At 41.5% G+C, this 21202-nt stretch overlaps 4 protein-coding genes across 4 annotated transcripts; 3 read left to right on the forward strand and 1 right to left on the reverse strand.

The window, feature by feature from the left end:
- Positions 1-640: 640 nt before the first annotated feature.
- Positions 641-2158, forward strand: LOC120351682 (late histone H1-like). The gene has a single exon (XM_039429644.1). It carries the CDS (start codon positions 1286-1288, stop codon positions 2060-2062), a length of 777 nt encoding a protein of 258 aa, XP_039285578.1. The 5' UTR covers positions 641-1285; the 3' UTR covers positions 2063-2158.
- Positions 2159-18201: 16043 nt separating this feature from the next.
- On the forward strand, positions 18202-19080 carry LOC111063282 (histone H1-like). Its single transcript, XM_022350964.2, has one exon. It carries the CDS (start codon positions 18289-18291, stop codon positions 18982-18984), a length of 696 nt encoding a protein of 231 aa, XP_022206656.2. The 5' UTR covers positions 18202-18288; the 3' UTR covers positions 18985-19080.
- A 637-nt stretch (positions 19081-19717) lies between these two features.
- On the reverse strand, positions 19718-20244 carry LOC111064582 (histone H2A). Its single transcript, XM_039429654.1, has one exon. It carries the CDS (start codon positions 20171-20173, stop codon positions 19799-19801), a length of 375 nt encoding a protein of 124 aa, XP_039285588.1. The 5' UTR covers positions 20174-20244; the 3' UTR covers positions 19718-19798.
- Positions 20245-20399: 155 nt separating this feature from the next.
- LOC111061740 (histone H2B) lies at positions 20400-20949 on the forward strand. Its single transcript, XM_022349438.2, has one exon. The coding sequence runs from the start codon at positions 20463-20465 to the stop codon at positions 20832-20834; it is 372 nt and encodes a 123-aa protein (XP_022205130.1). The 5' UTR covers positions 20400-20462; the 3' UTR covers positions 20835-20949.
- Positions 20950-21202: the final 253 nt, after the last annotated feature.

Below are 21202 nucleotides of genomic sequence, written 5' to 3' on the forward strand. Positions count from 1 at the left end.
ATACAGCATAATGTGAGTGAATTGATAGATTGAGTAATAGACAGATACAACAAATAACAACAGCCTATTTAAATTTTGTGAAAATGATTTGTAAGGAAATTCACTTCTATTTGCTTGTTTTTGTGTGTGAGCGTGCGCCAGCCATTAAAACTCAATATTCTAGCAAATAGAGGCAACAACGATTGTCATTGGCTAGCCAGCTGACTGTTCATTTTATGGCGCCAAATTCAAATGTGTTTTTACTTGATAGTGAACTGATTATGCACAACCAGCTATCTATACTGGCTTTTCTATTGTTATTATCAATGCGTCTACACTGCATACCCTTTCTACATACAATGTGAGCATAGAATCAACAATAAATGTGCAATAAGTACAGATTTTATTATAAAATGACATTCACTCTGCCCGACAACGGCTGTGGATAGGCAACCCGCCACACAGCGCGGGAGCAAGTCTACAAGAAAAGCGGCGTTTTTCACATTACAGACATGGTTTTTCACACTGAATTCAATCAAAATTGACTGCTAACCATACCACAAATGTTCTGTATAATTTACAAGCTATTCAAATAAATAGGAAAGTTTTCACTGCATATTCTGTGTCCTGCATTCAATATCTTGCTTATTTTGTGGACACAACATGCACACTGAGCCCAGTTAAACTGGTGAAAATGACTTTTTCAACTTTTCTTCAATTTTAATTGGATAAACATTATTCTATTACACTCAGAAGTCGACTGGATGTTCAATAGTATACATTCAGTTACAATTACATGCATATTTGTATGATTTTCCAACAGAAAAGTGTCTTACTTGTGTACTGTACTAGTGTGTTTGGCTGTGTATTACCTGTGGTCAGCTTTTCGGCTATTATCTAGTTCCAGACCAATAAAAGTGTACAATATTATTGCATGTGTGGATGCGTACTGACATGCTCTAACAGACTCAATAGTATTTTTGTGAATTTCTTTGCACACAATTGATGGATAGTCGATCAAGTGTTGCAGTGTACCGAGTTCGGCCGGGTATGGGAGTGTTTGAACGACTTTTTCAATAGAAAATCACTAATAATTACCATATAAACCTATTCAGTTGTCTAGAGAATAGTGTGAGCAATCCAACAATACGATTTGCAGCTTTGTAGCACGAGCGATTGCAAAGTTATAAGCAAAAGAGTGCCGGCCAACAAGCACGAATTTCTGCTGAACTATCACAATTTTGGCTTGCCACCGCTGCAGCTTCCATATCGGTCCGTACAAGTCTATATAGGTCGGTTGTTTTCAATGAATCTCGAAGCTATTGAAAGCAAGTTAGCATCAGCAGCAGCGATACCACTACTGTCTACTCTACTACTCAACAACAAGATGTCAGCCGAGACAGCAACCAGTCCAGCGGCAACGGTCCCAGCCGCGTCCACACCGGCCAAGGCGAAGAAGGCGGCCGCATCGAAAGCAGCAGCCAGCTCCAAGAAGCCGCGTGCCAAGCCAGCACACCCGCCAACCGGCGAAATGGTGAACGCTGCTATTGCCGGACTCAAGGAGCGTGGTGGCTCGTCACTGCAGGCGATCAAGAAGTACATTGCTGCCAACTACAAGGCCGACGCAGAGAAGCTGGCGCCGTTCATCAAGAAGTACCTGAAGACAGCCGTCGCATCGGGAGCTCTCACCCAGCCGAAAGGCAAGGGTGCCGCCGGCTCGTTCAAGATCTCGGTGAAGGAAGCAGCCAAGGGTGCTGCCCCGAAGCCGGCTAGTGCCAAGCCGAAGTCAGCTCAGCCAAAGAAGAAGAAGCCCACTGCTGCCGGAGCAAAGCCGAAGAAGGCCGTTGCCTCGGCTACAAAGAGCAAGGCAACGTCTGCTGCCGCCGGTGAGAAGAAGAAGGCCGCAGCTAGCAAGCCAGCCGCCGCGAAGAAGAGCAGTGCTGCTGCTTCGGCAGCCAAGTCCAAGTCTCCTAAGGCGAAAAAGGTCACCAAGCCGCCTACCAAGAAGCCCAAGTCGCCGAAGCCGAAGAAGGCAGCCGTCGCCAAGAAACCAAAGAAGGCTACTGTCACTAAGAAGAAGTAAATTCTTCTACGGACCTACCACACACCAGCCAGCCGAGGGGCCTGCCGCTGTCGTCGCAAGCACTTCACATAAAAACGGCTCTTTTCAGGGCCTCCACTTGCCTTTTATTTTCAATCATCATAAGATATAGTATGATATCAGCAGTACTGAACCACAAAGGCCCTTTTCAGGGCCACCAACACATTGCTAAGTCACCGTACAGATTACCTATCGCTCAAAGAACAGAAATAAACAGACAAGTAGAGTTATTGATAAAAGCAGGAATAGTTTGTGAAACCCAGAGTCATTATGCTTCTCCCGCATTTTTAGTTACTAAAAAAGACGGTGGATTCAGATTGGTTGTAGACTATAAAATGTTGAACGAGAAAATATTACCGGATAGATATCCCCTTCCCCTTCTTCAAACAATTTTTGATTCTCTTGACAATTCGGATTACTTTTCCACCCTAGATATCAGACAAGCATTTTTCCAACAGCCATTACACGAAGATTGTCGAAAATATGTAGCATTTGCAACTCATAAAGGGCTGTACACGTTCAAAAGACTACCTTTTGGTCTTAGAACATCTCCAAATGCTTTCCAACGAGCAATCAACCAAGTATTCAATGATTATTTGTATAGAGGAGTTTTGATTTACTTGGACGATATCATTAGCTATGGAGAATCATTTGATAAGCAATATCAACAGCTCGAGAAAACCTTGAAAAGATTGCAAGACGTAGGACTAAAATTGAATACATCTAAATGTCACTTCTTCTACCGAAAAATTAAAGTACTTGGACACACTGTCTCAAAGGAAGGGATACAACCCGCTTCCGAAACCTTGGAAGCTATCGAAAAATACCCTATACCCAAAACTGTCAAAGATGTCAGAGCATTTCTTGGTCTTAGTGGATTTTACCGAAAATTCATTCAAAACTACGCTATAATTGCAAGACCCTTAACAAATCTGATATCTAAAAATAACGAGAATAAACCAATCACTTGGGAAGAAGATCAGCAGAACGCATTCTCGGAAATAAAAAGCAAACTTTTATCACAACCCGTACTTCATCATTTTAATAATGATAAGGAGGTAGTGGTACACACAGATGCTTCTCGAGTTGGAATAGGGGGCATTATCTCGCAGCCTGATGACAATGGAAAATTACATCCAGTAGCTTTTGTTTCCAGAAAACTGACAAAACATGAAGAAAATTGGGCAGTAGGAGAGATTGAACTTCTATCAATAGTGTATTGTGTAAATTATTTCAGACAATACTTAATTGGCCGATTGTTTACAATCTACACAGATCATGCTAGTTTACAATACTATAAAACTTGGAAAAACCCCAGTATTCGAGTCAGTAAGTTACTTATGAAATTAACGGAGTTCACGTTCGATTTGAAATATAAACCAGGAGCCCAAATGCACGTACCTGATGCCCTGAGTAGATATCCACTAGAGAAGGATATAACTGATCTCACAAAGGACGAAAACTACAATATATTCGAAATAGAAGAAATAGACATAAAGACTTTACAGAAAAATGATGAGAGTATAAGAAAAATATATGATGCAATACGAAACCCTAATCATAGTGATACAGCTACGATTAGAAAGGCGAGAAAATACACGATCGAAAAAGACATTGTCTATCTGAAGAAATTTGATGGGCATACCAATCAATTGAAACTTCTCGTACCCCGATCTCTTATCAATAAAATCCTTGAAACATTCCATGATGATTCCTTAACAGGTGGACATACCGGCATTTATAAAACCCATGAGAAAATATCATCGAAATATTATTGGGAAAATATGTATGAAAACATTGCGAATTATGTAAGATCATGTAAAAATTGCCAAGAGAGAAAAACCCCTACTACGAAGCCTCAAGGTTTCTTATCACCCATCAAGTGTGATAGTAAGCCTTTCTCAAGTATCATGATGGACTACATCGGTCCGTTAGAGAGCTCAATGGGCTATTCATACATTCTAACGATTGTTGACTTAACGACCCGATATATTTTAGCTGAACCTTGTAAACACGCCGACGCAAATAATACCACTAAATGCTTATGGAAATTAATATACCGATTTGGCGTTCCAAAAGAAATTCGATCCGATAGAGGTACACATTTTGTAAATAAAAAAGTCGATGACCTTATGGTTGAGCTTGGAATCAAACACATATTAGGATCATCAAGTCACCACCAAAGTCAAGGTCTGGCCGAAAGAGCCAACCGGACAATTCAAGAGATGCTAACAGCTTACGTAGCCGATAATAGGAAATTGTGGGTACAAATGCTGCCGAAAGTTTTATTCGCATACAATACTTCGAAACAATGCTCTTTGAAATATACACCTTTTTTCTTATTGCACGGTTTTGAAGCCACTACTCCTTTAGATTTGAAAATCTTTCCCGAAAATGACGACGTCACTTATCATTTAGACGCGAGATTAGCAAATCTTAAAGAAGTGCGAGAACAGATACCATCAATCTTATCAGATGCACAAGAAAAACAGAAATACTATTACGATAGGAATAGAACAGATTGCATTTTTGAACCAGGAGATTTAGTTATGGTCCACGATCCTGATGTAAGACAAGGACAGTCTAGGAAATTAGTCAAAAAATATTCAGGCCCATATGAAGTAGTAAAGAAAGTAACAGATGAAGTCTATGAGATATTTTTTCCGCTACGAGGTACTTATAAAAATGTAGCTTTTCATGTAGATAAATGAAAAAATATTTCATACGAGATCCCATCAATTAAGTGTTTATTGTTCTATTGTCTAACTGTATTCTTTATTCCAGCACTTTTCTTTATGCTAGCAATTATACCTCGCTCATCCTAAATCTTTGCCTTTCATTAATTTAAAAGACAATTGATGAGAAGAAATCGAGATGAAACATTCATGTAATTTATTTATTTTCCAAATCATTGAAAAACAATATCATGCTTACAACTGAATTTTTAGAGAATTTTGTTTGCGAGATCAGTATTGACTTGTGAAGCGATCAAATCCATTTTCTCACGACTAGATATCGAGATGATTCTCAAATCACAATAGTATGCAGTTTTCAATCAATCAATTAATTAATTGGATTTCTACTTCGATGAAACAATGAAATATAATTGAGCTCTGATAGACAATTTTACTAGACATTCTAACGATGATTCATTATTAAAAGATGTGAATTGTTCTCACGTTTTTGTTTATGAATGAATGCTATTTGAAAATCATCAAATACGATTTATGCTTGAATATTATTTTCTTGACTCGTATGTAATAAAATGTTTCTCTTTTTCAGAAACGGATTATTCTTGATATAATAATTTATTTATTTATAAGATTATTTATGTGAAAACGTATATTTTAATAACAATATTATCTGTATTGATGTAAATGAAATAATCAATTCCAGTAGGTGATTACGATTGGAATATAAGAAATAGCTATTAATTTGACCATTTACATAATCTATTTGTAGGGTTTTTGGGGATTTTACTAGTAATTATTGTTTTTAAAATTGATATCTTATACGAACTGTTCATTGATAGATTAATATAGAGTACTAACTGATATAATATTTTTAAAATGAATACCATAATACTTTGTTCCTTAGCATTTGTAGAAATATGTTGTACGGTATTGTCTCAAGAAATTTCTCTTTTTCACGGAGCTCTATTTAAAGAAATTCACAATGTAGTATTTTACGAGTCCACAGTTCCAATAACATTCAGTATTCCTAGGTCAAATCCTTTATTTGTTATGAGGAACCTTCTGAGTACTCCTTTAAAAATTGACTCATGTCCTTTCCCTTCCCCATCGGAGTGTGCAGTATTTGATCAGATTCATCGAACGGAGCTGCAACTTCTACAACTACAAGACGGCATTTACATTGGCAGCGATGACGACAACACTCCAGCTGAGAGCGAAAATCGACTACCACGCCGCGAACGCTCTATCGATACGATCGGGGCGGTCCTAAACTGGTGTTGCGGAGTAGCTACCGACGAAGAATTGGGCGCATACGTGAAAACCGAAACCGACATCACTTCTCATCTCAGTAATCTTCAAGACTTCGTTCACGCTGAACATGTCGAATTGATAGACAACACACGCAAGATGAACGGCATGGCAGAGAACGTGAAGAAAGTATTGAACAACATGAAGCATGACCTTATTCTTTGGCAAGAATCATTCACCCAACAGAATAAGTTTCAGAAAGGGAATACTACAACCGATGTACTGAAAACACAACTGAGGACTACTATTTTCATGTATATGATGACTCTATCTAACAACTACAATGAAATCGACATGAGATGCTACAATCAACAACTTTCTCATCACGTCATTTCAAAAGAAGACCTAAACAATCGACTTCAAGAACTCGAAAAGAAAATAAACAAGAGAAACTTCACCATATCAACAAAAGACAACGATAAAATTCGAAACTTGAAACTAACATCCTGCAGAAAATCCGACAACGAACTATTGGTTACCCTCAAAATACCAATAAAGAAGAAAAATTCAACTATTTCATTATTCCACCTGCAATCTATCCCGCTTCATTGGAATGGTCATACCTGCCGTTTGACCTCCCAACATCACCTGATACTTAGAGAAGAAAATAAACTGCAAATCCTGTCAGATGACGAAGAAGACGATTGCCAGTTCAAGCAGAAAGGCCTCTGCTTGATTCCGAGGAAAAAGATGTCGAACTCCGCCACCCAAGCCACTTGTCTCCACCTTCTAACATCAGAAGCAGACGTATCGGAGCTACGAGAAGTCTGCAAATTTGATTGTAAAGCAACTGACAATCAAACCCTAATCACTCGCCTACGAGAAGACACCTTCCTATTCCACAACACCGGCAAAAAGACGACAATTCGCTGTAAAAACTCAACAACTGAGGTCCCAAGCAACAGTCCAGGAACCCTATCACTCCACATCCCTTGCAACTGCGAACTTCAAGACGACAACGGCGACGTACTGATAAGCACTCTTTATCCTTGCGACTCCCGTTCCCATCCTTCTCCAGCTATTAATAACTTAATTCCTCACATGTGGACAAATTTATCTAAATTGAGCATCCCAATTTTTAAACATGAGACTCTGCCTCAGTACCTAAACCTTTCGGAAATTTTAAATGAAAATTGGCACTTGAATTTTTCAAAATTTGAAGAGCACAACTCATTCTCAGAAGACATTTTCCATCATGTTGAAATGCCAAATAACTTTGATTTGTTAGGGGTGAACAATAAACTGATCATTTATATTATTATTGTCTGGCAAACACTGATAACTGTTATATTCTTGTATTTATGTCTTCAAAATTATATTAAGAAGAAAGCAAATCAACTGAGAGTCCCGAAACGTACTCCAATTGTGGACTACCCACAGGAGCTTTAAGAATATATTGTGTTTTAGTAAAGTAGTATGTAATGAAATCATTAAAATAATGGGTTAGGATATAGGAAACTATGCAAATAATAATTACTTATTCACTATTATTGTATCCATTTACTCTTTTATGCTATCGATTCAAATATTTTCCCAGATTAGAAGATAAACTATTTCAATTATTATTATTATTCTTATTTTCAAGGTCCACAATATTATTTTGCTTACTCGAATACTATTCGGACTTGATGTTTAATTTTTGCATTATGATTCAATTTTATTACTTTCGTAGATTTTGTAGGTTTAATTTTATTCATCAATATAATTGAAATTTTTTCCATTCAATTCTTATTCAGATATGAATGTATTGAATTGTTGATTTGAAGTTGATTGATGTGTTAAGTTTGATTTTTATGAATTAGTTCACTATAATGTAATTTATATCACTTGCATTTAGCTTATGAATTGGCACTCACATAGATTTAAGGTATTCATTGAAAGTTATGTTACATATAAATATCCAATTAGAATAATATTGTGAATAATAATAATAATAATTTTAGCTTGCGGTAATTTTGACTTTAATTTTTGAAATATTATTGAAATGTGTAAAAATTAACTTAGAGAGATGCCGTTTTTTCGATAACTTCGGGCCGAAGTTTAGGGGGACCCGGGGATGTAATAGAACTACATAATTTTTATTATTTGTCATGAATTTTCACAATGAATAGATAAATTGTTGACGACGGTGAAAATTCATGACAAGTAGGCTTCGCTTGCCTCCTGCAGAGCCATAACAGCCGAGCTCTGGAAACGCAGGTCAGTCTTGAAGTCCTGTGCGATCTCACGAACAAGGCGCTGGAACGGCAGCTTACGAATAAGCAGTTCAGTGCTCTTCTGGTAGCGACGAATTTCTCGCAGAGCCACTGTGCCAGGCCTGTAACGATGCGGCTTCTTCACACCACCGGTGGCCGGAGCACTCTTGCGGGCAGCTTTCGTTGCCAACTGCTTCCTGGGCGCCTTACCGCCGGTCGATTTCCTTGCTGTCTGCTTGGTACGAGCCATTGTACTGCTTGCTTGCTTGCTTGCTGCTGCTGCTGCTGCTGCTACTACTACGTAAGCCTATGTCAGTTCAGAAAATGACTGACTGTGGGTGGAACAGGGTGAGTGAATCACCCTAATTGGCAGTGCCTTAGGCTGGTTTGCCTTATGACTGCTCATAGAATTAACAGAACTGAAAATTTTTGGTTGCTCCTAGATAATAGACCTTAAGTGAATTTGGCTTTTATTTTATTTATTTATTTATTTTTTTTTTTTTTTTTTTTTTTTTTTTTTTTTTTTTTTTTTTTTTTTTAAGATATAATATAATATGTTTTGTAATATGGATAATATAATATTGAATATTTGTAATATATTTGTATCTTCGAATATTTATCTATTTTTCATTTATGTATATATCTGTTCATTTGACATTTATTTATAAATTTATACATTTGATTTTTTTTTTTTTTTTTTTTTTTTTTTTTTTTTTTTTTTTTTTTTTGCCAAATTCACTTTTTTTGGGAGAAGTGTGATGGAGATGGGTTCACCTCAGGGGAATACGAGCTGTTTACAATGGTGACTTTAACGTCAAGTTGGTGACCATCAGTCTGGCCACCATTGTTGAAAAGGGAGTGGCTTTTTGGTTTGAACTGGTCGTGGTATCTCGTACATCTGCCTTACTGATGTACGCCACGACGTTGAAGCTGTGTCATGAAGTTTTCTTGATGTGAGCTGAATGAAGTCAATCAGTTGGGGAGTGGAGACATATTCATAGAGTAGCCTATTGTTCACTGTGTAGTGAAAGTTGCAGATGGTTCTTATGAGTTTGTTTTGAAGGCCAAATAGTCGTTTTCTATTGGTCTTCGATAGGTATGGGAACCAGACAGGGGCGGCATAGGTCATGTATGCCCTGATGATAGCTGTGAATATGAGCAGCCGAAACTTCAGGGGGAAAGAGGGGGTGATAAAAAGGGGGTATAATTGTCCAAACAGCACACGACTGTGTTGTATTTTCACGTCAATGTGTTGTTTGAAGGTAAGGTTTCTGTCTAGAGTAACACCTAGATACTTGACGGTGGGGGACCATGGCAGGGCGTGGCCATGGATTGTGAGAGTGGGAGGAAGTTTACATTTTCTGGAAAAGGCGACAGCCACGCATTTATTTGCATTTATCTCTACCTTCCAGGATGAACACCAGGATGTGAGCAGGTTCAACTGCTCTTGAACATTCCTGGCCGCCCTCTCGAGACTCATGCTGCTGGAGTGGAAAGTGGTATCGTCTGCAAAGAGACTGGTTTGAACTGAAGGTAGAGCTGGCATGTCGTTGATGAAAAGGGAGTAGAGAATAGGACCAAGCACAGATCCTTGGGGGACACCTGCTGTTGATGGGGTGAGAGCTGAAGAAGCTATTGAAGAGGGGGTACGGATTTGGACTTCAAAATACCTATTAGTAAGGTATGACTTGAAGAGTCTGACTGTTGGGGGTGGAAAGACAGATGAAAGTTTATAGAGGAGTCCATCCAGCCACACAGTGTCGAAGGCTGCTTTGAAGTCTATAAAGACTGCAGCCACGTGCTCTTTCTTGTTGAAAGAGTCTGATAATTGAGAGCAGAATTTCATTAGTTGCAGAGTTGTTGAACAACTTGCACGAAATCCAAACTGCTCTGGCCTTATCACACTATCTAGCGTATCTCTGATATGTTTCTCCAGGAACATTTTCTCAAAAAGCTTTGAGAAAAAGCAGGGGATGGAGATGGGCCTGTAGCTGGATGGTTGGGTGGAGCGTTTTCCTGGCTTTAGGAGCAGGAATAATTTGCTCTTTTTCCATTCTGAGGGGAAGTGTTGGGTGTTCAGAATGGAATTGAAAATTACAAGCAGGTGTTGGGCTAGTTCTGGTGGCGCATTGAAGATGGCCTTCCCTGAAATACCATCAAGGCCTGGGGCCTTTTTTGGATTGGTATTTTGAAGTGCGGTTGTTATATCCCCCATTGTAAAGAATGGGAGATTATTTGGGGTTTGGTCTTGAACTGTTTCTGATACACTGTCGACTATTCTATCAAAGTGGGAGTTGAGCTCTTGACTATGGGGAATGGGTGGGTTTGAAAAGTGAATTTGGAGGTGGGAGGCAAACTCATCCACTTTCTCTTGTTCTGAGAAGATAAGCCCATTTGGGCTCTCAAGTGGTGAGGTTGGGGGTTGTTTCCTGAGAAGTTTTCGGGTAGCTTGCCAGGCTGAGTGGGATGGCAAAGATGTTAGATATTCTTCCCAGGATTGCAAGCGATGGAGTTTAAGAAGTTGAGAGCATTTGTGAGATGCTCTATTGAATGCGTATTTGTCAGCAGGAGCTCGTGTGATCTGCCAACGTTTACGAGTGCTACGACGCTCACTGATAGCTAATTGGATTTCAGTTGGGAGTAGTGAACGTCGTTGGGGTTGGGCTATGGAAGTGTTGTCAGCTAGAGCTGTTGTAATAACTTCCGTGATAGTATCAGTGTGGGCTTCTAAGTCGACAGAGTTTGAATGTGTGCTTGGTAAGGGAGGAATGGAATTTGACACACTATCAAAGTAATTTCTCCAATTCACAGTAAGGCGATGTGGAGATGGCCTTGCAATGCTATCAGGATTCACAAGAGTGAACAACACTGGTAAGTGATCTGAAGAGAGGTCTTCTATCACGTCAACCAGTGTGGTCTTTGTAAGTCCAACAGACAGTGCATAGTCCAAAATGTCAGGTTGAGCAGCTTGGTTAAACATACTTATATGTGTAGGGGATGATGGTATGTGAAAACATATTTCTGTGTCAAATTCCTCAGTGAATTTGAGGAGTGATGCCCCCGTTATATTTGTAGTTCGGCAACCAAAAGCCATGTGCTTGGCATTCCAGTCACCAGCTACAAATATGCTGCGGGAGGAGGTGAAAATTTGAGATAGGGTGTTTGTGTTAACTGGTCTATTTCTGGGTGGGTTGTATAGAGAGACAAAAGTAACTGGTGTATTCTGTACAGAGATTGTAGCCGCTATTACATCCATGTCTGGTATGGATGGAAGTGGGTGTACACAGAAGGAGTGTCTTCTGTGTACTAGAATTGCTACACCACCATGGGTTCGATTTTGCTCAGTGGGGGGGCGGTCATAGCGTAGGCAGTGATATGAGGGGAATTTAATTGGCATAGTAGTTGGCATTTGTGTTTCCTGAATTAGAGCCACATCAATATTCAGGTCACTAAGAAAGTGACGAAGTTCGTCTATTTTGTGTCTTAGTCCATCTGCATTGAATGAAATAATTTTGAAATTATTCATTTTAGTTCAACAGGGAGGGGAGTGCACTAATAAGAATGGCAATGGCTTCACCAATGTTCAAGGCATTGATGAGACGTGGTAGGGTACTTACCACCCATTGAACGAATTTTTCTGAGCTCAGAAAGCTCAGTAGACCTCCCTGTCCCTGTTGAGATTGTGAGGAGGGTTGTGAACTTCCCGAGTTTGACTCCACTGAAGGTGGTGTCTTTATTTGGGAAGGGAGAGAGGGGAAGTTCGAGTGAGAGATCACAGGGGGCGGAGGTGGAACCCATTCCATGGGGAGAGAAGGGAATATATTCTTCTCCACTGGTTTGTAGGTCTTTGTCACGATTTTAGTGACCTTGTGATGTTGTTTAGGTGGTGAGGGGGCAGAGCTTTTCCTCGCGTCCGCGAGAGCAGCCACAGTGGAAGGAGATGTGGTTTTAGCCACACTCCCCTCCCCCAGCGACTGCCCCGCGATTTGCGGACGCTTGGATGCCGCCCGAGTGGCTGCTGTCGGCGACTGAGTGGTCTCAGTTGACCGGGCAGCTTCAGGCGACTTCTTGGCCTTGTTAAGCAGTTGAAGGTGTACACGGCACCCTTTATAGTTGGCTGTATGACTGCCCTGACAGTTCACACAGGTGGGTTTTTCAGTGTTCAGATTTCTCTGACACTGAGAGGCAGTGTGGTCTTCACCACATTTCACACATCTGGGTGTGTGAAAACAGTTTATGGAGCTGTGGCCATACCTCTGGCATTTGAAACATTGAGGTAGGCCGGGCCTTGGTCTGTAGGGTTCAATTTGAACCTCTACAGAGCCGATGGAAGAAAGAGAGTAGATTTTCTTAAAATCACCCTCTTTTTTTATTTTAATAAGAAAAAGGCTACAAGGCCTCCCACGACTTGTGATATTTTTCACTAGAAGTACATTAAACCCAGCCTTTTTGAATGATTCGGCCAGGTCGGCTTGGTTGTGAGACCAGTGAAGGCCTCTGAGGACAACCTTCAGCTCAGAATCGCGCTCAGAGCTGAAGGTGTGGAAGGGGATTTTTTCCTCCACTAAAACTGACTTTACTACAGTAAAGTCAGTTTCAGTGGTGGTTTTAAGCACATAGTTACCACCCTTTAATGTGGTAACTATTTTAGAAGAGATTTTCAACTCTATTTTTTCAGAAATTTTCGTCCAGTTTTGTGGTACAGGAAATACCAGTGGAGGAAAGAATTTAGTTTTGGACTGCGTGGGTGTTCTGTTAGTACTAGAAGCTTGTTCTTCACTCACCCTGTTCTGCTGTCTCCTCTGCTTCCTTGCGACAAGGATGAAGGGGTCCTCCTCTGCTTCACTGGTGGGCGCTGAGGTGGAGGGTGGTGTCGCCACCTTGGCTGCATAAGAGGCCGGCTGTTGGTGGTCGTTGCTGGGTGGCGGGGTGGAGGGGACTGTAGTCACCCCACTAGTCTGGTCGTTGGAGGGTGAAGTCTCGGGCGTCACCCCTCTCGCCGTGGTGGTTGTCAGACGAGGGGAGGAGCTGTCCGTTAGCTTTGTGAGTCTCTCCCTTCTCTGAACTGAGGGTCCTGCCTTGTGGGTGGCCCCCTGGGTGGTCCGCATGGCCGAGCGAAGGGTCGACCCACGGTTCATCCTCTCCTCCTGCTCCTTCTTCTCCTACTTCTTTCTACCTGCTGTAGGGCCGCTCCGATGTTGACTGCTCGGTGGCTCGAGCACAACTAGTTCAGAAAATTTTCTCGGCACCACTATTTATAGCAAAATTTGAGACCAACTGCCTGTCTATTGGTCGACAATTTGTGACCAATTGCAGTGCTGATGAATGCTGGCCTACCATTGGCGGCTGGCTGTCGGCCAATCAAATGTCATCACTAGGGTATAAATAAAGGCACATTTTCCGCAAAATTTGTCAGTTTCACTCGACTACTAGCAGCAGCAACATGACTGGTCGCGGCAAAGGAGGAAAAGGTCTGGGAAAAGGAGGCGCCAAGCGGCACAGGAAGGTGTTGAGAGACAACATCCAAGGTATCACCAAGCCGGCCATTCGTCGTCTGGCTCGCCGAGGCGGAGTGAAGCGTATCTCGGGTCTCATCTACGAAGAGACACGCGGTGTGCTGAAGGTATTCCTGGAGAACGTGATTCGTGACGCTGTCACCTACACAGAGCACGCCAAACGCAAGACTGTCACCGCTATGGATGTAGTCTACGCGTTGAAACGTCAGGGACGTACACTGTACGGATTCGGAGGTTAAGCAAGCCAGCCAGCACAACACACTATTGGACTGCTGCCGCGCACGCGTCTTCACCATTCACGCTTTACTCCACTACAGCAAAAAGGCCCTTTTCAGGGCCGCCAAAACACTTTTCAAACCTTCAGTCTCGACTAGTCTGTTGCAACTAATATTTGTAAATAATAATATTATTATTGTGTAAGAAGAGTGTTTGTTGATGACTTTTGATTAACTATGTTAACAATTATGTTGTCCTCCTATAAAACCTCCATCTACACACTCTGCACTCATGATGTTTGTAGTCGAATTCTTGTCATTACTAATTTGAAGTTTTTTTTTTTTCATATTAATGCTACTTGAAATTTTTTTTTTTTCAATGATCATACAATAATATCATAATAACGTTTTACAGTAGAAACATAAACTATTTTTTGGACATTTTATTAATTTATCAAAATTTGGGGATTTGGGCCAAGCCTGTTGTTCCTTCCTAATCATATTTATATGATTTGTGATTCTGTCCACAAATAGATAAATATATTTGTTTGGATAGAGAGAGAGAGAGAGAGAGAGAGAGAGAGAGAGAGAGAGAGAGAGAGAGAGAGAGAGAGAGAGAGAGAGAGAGAGAATGAGAGTGAGTGAGTGATAGCACCAGATGTTAGTCAGTGATTGTGAGTCAGACACAAATAACAACAGCCAATAGCCTATTGAAATACTGTGAACATGAACAAAATAAATGCCACCAATTACATTTGTTTTTTTTTTTTTTCATTTATTCAATTTTTCCATCATTGATAATACAGCATAATGTGAGTGAATTGATAGATTGAGTAATAGACAGATACAACAAATAACAACAGCCTATTTAAATTTTGTGAAAATGATTTGTAAGGAAATTCACTTCTATTTGCTTGTTTTTGTGTGTGAGCGTGCGCCAGCCATTAAAACTCAATATTCTAGCAAATAGAGGCAACAACGATTGTCATTGGCTAGCCAGCTGACTGTTCATTTTATGGCGCCAAATTCAAATGTGTTTTTACTTGATAGTGAACTGATTATGCACAACCAGCTATCTATACTGGCTTTTCTATTGTTATTATCAATGCGTCTACACTGCATACCCTTTCTACATACAATGTGAGCATAGAATCAACAATAAATGTGCAATAAGTACAGATTTTATTATAAAATGACATTCACTCTGCCCGACAACGGCTGTGGATAGGCAACCCGCCACACAGCGCGGGAGCAAGTCTACAAGAAAAGCGGCGTTTTTCACATTACAGACATGGTTTTTCACACTGAATTCAATCAAAATTGACTGCTAACCATACCACAAATGTTCTGTATAATTTACAAGCTATTCAAATGAATAGGAAAGTTTTCACTGCATATTCTGTGTCCTGCATTCAATATCTTGCTTATTTTGTGGACACAACATGCACACTGAGCCCAGTTAAACTGGTGAAAATGACTTTTTCAACTTTTCTTCAATTTTAATTGGATAAACATTATTCTATTACACTCAGAAGTCGACTGGATGTTCAATAGTATACATTCAGTTACAATTACATGCATATTTGTTTGATTTTCCAACAGAAAAGTGTCTTACTTGTGTACTGTACTAGTGTGTTTGGCTGTGTATTACCTGTGGTCAGCTTTTCGGCTATTATCTAGTTCCAGACCAATAAAAGTGTACAATATTATTGCATGTGTGGATGCGTACTGACATGCTCTAACAGACTCAATAGTATTTTTGTGAATTTCTTTGCACACAATTGATGGATAGTCGATCAAGTGTTGCAGTGTACCGAGTTCGGCCGGGTATGGGAGTGTTTGAACGACTTTTTCAATAGAAAATCACTAATAATTACCATATAAACCTATTCAGTTGTCTAGAGAATAGTGTGAGCAATCCAACAATACGATTTGCAGCTTTGTAGCACGAGCGATTGCAAAGTTATAAGCAAAAGAGTGCCGGCCAACAAGCACGAATTTCTGCTGAACTACTTAAACTACATCGCCTCCAATCCTGGGAAGAGTATCTCACCTCTTTGCCACCCAACTCAGCCTGGCAAGCTACCCGTAAACTTCTCAGGAAAAAACCTCCAAACTCTCCACTTGAGGGCCCAAATGGGCTAATCTTCTCAGACCAAGAGAAAGTGGATGAGTTTGCCTCCCATCTAGAACTCCACTTCTCAAATCCACCCGTCCCTCATAGTCAAGAGCTCGGCACCCACTTTAGAAAAATAGTTGACAGTGTTTTAGTAACAGTGCAAGACCCCACCCCAAATAATCTCTCACCTTTTACAATGGGAGATATAACAAATGCACTTAAAAATACAAATCCAAAAAAGGCCCCAGGTCTTGATGGTATTTCTGGAAAGGCCATCTTAAATGCGCCTCCAGAGCTAGCCCAACACCTGCTTGTAATTTTCAATTCCATTCTGAACACCCAACACTTCCCCTCAGAATGGAAAAAGAGCAAATTATTCCTGCTCCTAAAGCCAGGAAAACGCTCCACCCTACCATCCAGCTACAGGCCAATCTCCATACCCTGCTTTTTCTCAAAGCTTTTTGAGAAAATGTTTCTGGAGAAACATATAAGAGATACATTAGATAGTGTGATAAGGCCAGAGCAGTTTGGATTTCGTGCAGGTTGTTCAACAACACTGCAACTAATGAAATTCTGCTCTCAGTTATCAGATTCTTTCAACAAGAAAGAGCACGTGGCTGCAGTCTTTATAGACTTCAAAGCAGCCTTCGACACTGTGTGGCTGGATGGACTACTCTATAAACTTTCATCTGTCTTTCCACCTTCAACAATAAGACTCTTCAAGTCATACCTTACTAATAGGTATTTCGAAGTTCACAACCAAACCCCATCTTCAGTAAACTCTTCAGCTCTCACCCCAGCAACAGCAGGTGTCCCCCAAGGATCTGTGCTTGGACCTATCCTCTACTCCTTCTTCATCAATGACATGCCATCTCTACCTTCAGTTCAAACAAGTCTATTTGCTGATGACACCACATTCCACTCGAGCAGCATGAATCTGAATAGGGCGGCCAGGAATGTTCAAGAGCAATTAAACCTGCTTACATCCTGGTGTTCATCCTGGAAGGTAGAGATAAATCCAACTAAATGTGTGGCTGTCGCCTTTTCCCGAAAACTCAAACTTCCTCCCACTCTCAAAATCCATGGCCACGCCCTGCCATGGTCCCATACCGTCAAGTACCTAGGTGTAACTCTGGATAGAACACTCACTTTCAAACAACACATTAAAGTGAAAATTCAACACTGTCGTGTGCTGTTTGTACAACTATTCCCCCTACTTGTCACCCCTTCACTCCCCCTGAAATTTCGGCTGCTCATATTCACAGCCATCATCAGAGCATACCTGACCTATGCCGCCCCAGTCTGGTTCCCATATCTATCGAAGACCAATAGAAAACGTCTATTTGGCCTTCAAAACAGACTCATCAGAACCATCTGCAACTTTCACTACACAGTGAATAATAGGTTACTCTATGAATATGCCAGTACCCCTCAATTACTCAACTTCATTCAGCTCACATCTCGAAAGCTTCATGATACAGCTTCTATCTCGTGGCGTACATCAATAAGGCAGATGTACGAAATACCACGACCACCTCAAACCCACAAGCCACTCCCATTTCAACAATGGTGGCCTGATTGACAGTTAGCAGTTCGTGCCAGCAGCTGATTGTCAGTCAGCCACTGTTCACAGTATTCCATTCCCTAGGAGAGAACCCTTCTCCATTACCACTTCTCCCAAAAAAGTAGACTTGGCAGGAAAAAAAAAAAAAAAAAAAAAAAAAAAAAAAAAAAAAAAAAAAAAAAATAAATAAATAAATAAATAAATAAATAAATAAATAAATAAATAAATAAATAAATAAATAAATAAATAAATAAATAAATAAATAAATAAATAAATAAATAAATAAATAAATAAATAAATAAATAAATAAATAAATAAATAAATAAATAAATAAATAAATAAATAAATAAATAAGAATAAATAAAGATAAAATTGCCAAGCTCTACTGAAGGTCTTATATATCAGGAACCCCCAACTTCAGCACTGTTATTACTTTGAGCAGTCATAGAGCTCCATAGCTCAAGACACTGCCGAGTTAGGGTGCAATGACTCACCCTAACATGTTCCACCAGTAGCGTAGAATCTCGAAGCTATTGAAAGCAAGTTAGCATCAGCAGCAGCGATACCACTACTGTCTACTCTACTACTCAACAACAAGATGTCAGCCGAGACAGCAACCAGTCCAGCGGCAACGGTCCCAGCCGCGTCCACACCGGCCAAGGCGAAGAAGGCGGCCGCATCGAAAGCAGCAGCCAGCTCCAAGAAGCCGCGTGCCAAGCCAGCACACCCGCCAACCGGCGAAATGGTGAACGCTGCTATTGCCGGACTCAAGGAGCGTGGTGGCTCGTCACTGCAGGCGATCAAGAAGTACATTGCTGCCAACTACAAGGCCGACGCAGAGAAGCTGGCGCCGTTCATCAAGAAGTACCTGAAGACAGCCGTCGCATCGGGAGCTCTCACCCAGCCGAAAGGCAAGGGTGCCGCCGGCTCGTTCAAGATCTCGGTGAAGGAAGCAGCCAAGGGTGCTGCCCCGAAGCCGGCTAGTGCCAAGCCGAAGTCAGCTCAGCCAAAGAAGAAGAAGCCCACTGCTGCCGGAGCAAAGCCGAAGAAGGCCGTTGCCTCGGCTACAAAGAGCAAGGCAACGTCTGCTGCCGCCGGTGAGAAGAAGAAGGCCGCAGCTAGCAAGCCAGCCGCCGCGAAGAAGAGCAGTGCTGCTGCTTCGGCAGCCAAGTCCAAGTCTCCTAAGGCGAAAAAGGTCACCAAGCCGCCTACCAAGAAGCCCAAGTCGCCGAAGCCGAAGAAGGCAGCCGTCGCCAAGAAACCAAAGAAGGCTACTGTCACTAAGAAGAAGTAAATTCTTCTACGGACCTACCACACACCAGCCAGCCGAGGGGCCTGCCGCTGTCGTCGCAAGCACTTCACATAAAAACGGCTCTTTTCAGGGCCTCCACTTGCCTTTTATTTTCAATCATCATAAGATATAGTATGATATCAGCAGTACTGAACCACAAAGGCCCTTTTCAGGGCCACCAACACATTTTCAGTAACAGAGAATATTGTTAGTTCCTGATGGGTATAATCCAATCGGTGAACAGTAAGAAGTTGGACATGTGTGTATAAATTGATTATATTTAGTTGGAGTTGTGAGAGTAGAAGAAGATGAACGTGTGCGTTTGACGAGTTAGTAGTGCAAAAGCCTCTTTTCAGGGCCACTGGATGATATTTTTCTATTTCACATCTGCTTCACAACTGTAGCAAGTGACAGAGAACAATAATATTGTTGTTTTGATGGAAGGTGTGAGAGAGTACATTTTCTTCTCCTCATCTCAAAAATCGGTTAGCACACTGACATTCTTCTCTATTCTAGACACGCAAAAGTAAATTAAATTGTTTCATTGAACTTGATCATTAAGTGTGCCAGTGGCCCTGAAAAGGGCCAACTAATTTCTAATTTGTGTATATTAGAGGGTGACGACAGACAGACAGACAACCTATGTGAGAGAATAAAGCCGATATGTCTAGGAGACAGACAGTAACCACTATAGTGACAAACATTGATATAATATAATAATTGAAAAATAAATGTATTGCTGGCCCTGAAAAGGGCCTTTGTGGTTCAACACCAAGAGTCGAATGCGCGCGAGCGCGCAGTAGCAAGGCAAGCAGACTTAAGCCTTCTTCTCGGTCTTTTTCGGCAAGAGGACAGCCTGGATGTTGGGCAGGACACCACCCTGTGCGATTGTTACGCCGGACAACAGCTTGTTCAGCTCCTCGTCGTTCCTGATTGCCAGTTGCAAGTGACGCGGAATGATACGAGTCTTCTTGTTGTCACGGGCGGCGTTGCCAGCCAACTCCAACACTTCAGCGGCCAGGTACTCCATGACAGCGGCCAGATAGACGGGAGCACCAGCACCAACACGCTCGGCGTAGTTGCCTTTGCGAAGCAGACGATGGATACGACCGACTGGGAACTGGAGTCCGGCACGGGATGAGCGAGACTTTGCCTTTCCCTTCACTTTTCCGCCTTTGCCTCTGCCTGACATGATGCTGGTTGTGGTTTGTTGATCGGTGCTGTAGAAACGATGGAATAAGAATGAAAATCTGTTGCAAATCGGCACCTATATATAGGCAATGTGTGGCACGAATTTCGACCAATTAGAGTAGACGTGACATGATTGGTAGCAATCATAGCCAATAGTTGAATACAAGCATTCTATTGGTCGACAATGTTTCCACACAAAGTCAATAAATAAAGCAGCACTAGAGAAATTTGAACACACTCGTGGACTAGCAGCCCTATTGAGCAGATCTCGTCTAGCAGCAAGCAGCAGTATGCCACCCAAGACAAGCGGTAAAGCAGCGAAGAAGGCCGGCAAGGCGCAGAAGAACATTGCCAAGGGAGACAAGAAGAAGAAACGCAAGAGGAAGGAGAGCTATGCCGTGTACATCTACAAGGTGCTGAAGCAAGTTCACCCAGACACTGGTATCTCGTCCAAGGCGATGTCGATCATGAACAGCTTTGTCAACGACATTTTCGAGCGCATCGCGGCCGAGGCAAGCCGACTGGCTCACTACAACAAACGTTCAACCATCACCAGCCGGGAGATCCAGACCGCTGTGCGTCTTCTGCTGCCCGGTGAACTGGCCAAGCACGCAGTCAGTGAAGGAACCAAGGCTGTCACCAAGTACACCAGCTCCAAGTAGAGAGTTTGTGTGTGTGTGTGCGCGCTCGCCGCCGACTAGCATGCCACCACAACATCCGCTTAACAACAACAAGTGTACCGCATACAAGCGTCAACGGCCCTTTTCAGGGCCAATAGCTGTTTGATTTTCAAAATGAAAATAATATATGATTTTATTCATTTGCTACCGTCGTCACTCGCCTCACAAGTGTGATGACTATGCTATTACATTGATTGATACACTGTGTGTAACAGTAGTGACAGTGTCTCTTCTGAGTTTGAAGTAGAGATGAATATTAGTCTGATATAGCTAGTTGGCTCTTTTCAGGGCCACTCGCACGTTTCCACAAATTTTCAACAACAAACAATTTTCACATGAGTGGTGAAAGT

This window comes from Nilaparvata lugens, chromosome 5, assembly GCF_014356525.2.
Source record: "Nilaparvata lugens isolate BPH chromosome 5, ASM1435652v1, whole genome shotgun sequence".
Taxonomy (NCBI): Eukaryota; Metazoa; Arthropoda; class Insecta; order Hemiptera; family Delphacidae; genus Nilaparvata; species Nilaparvata lugens.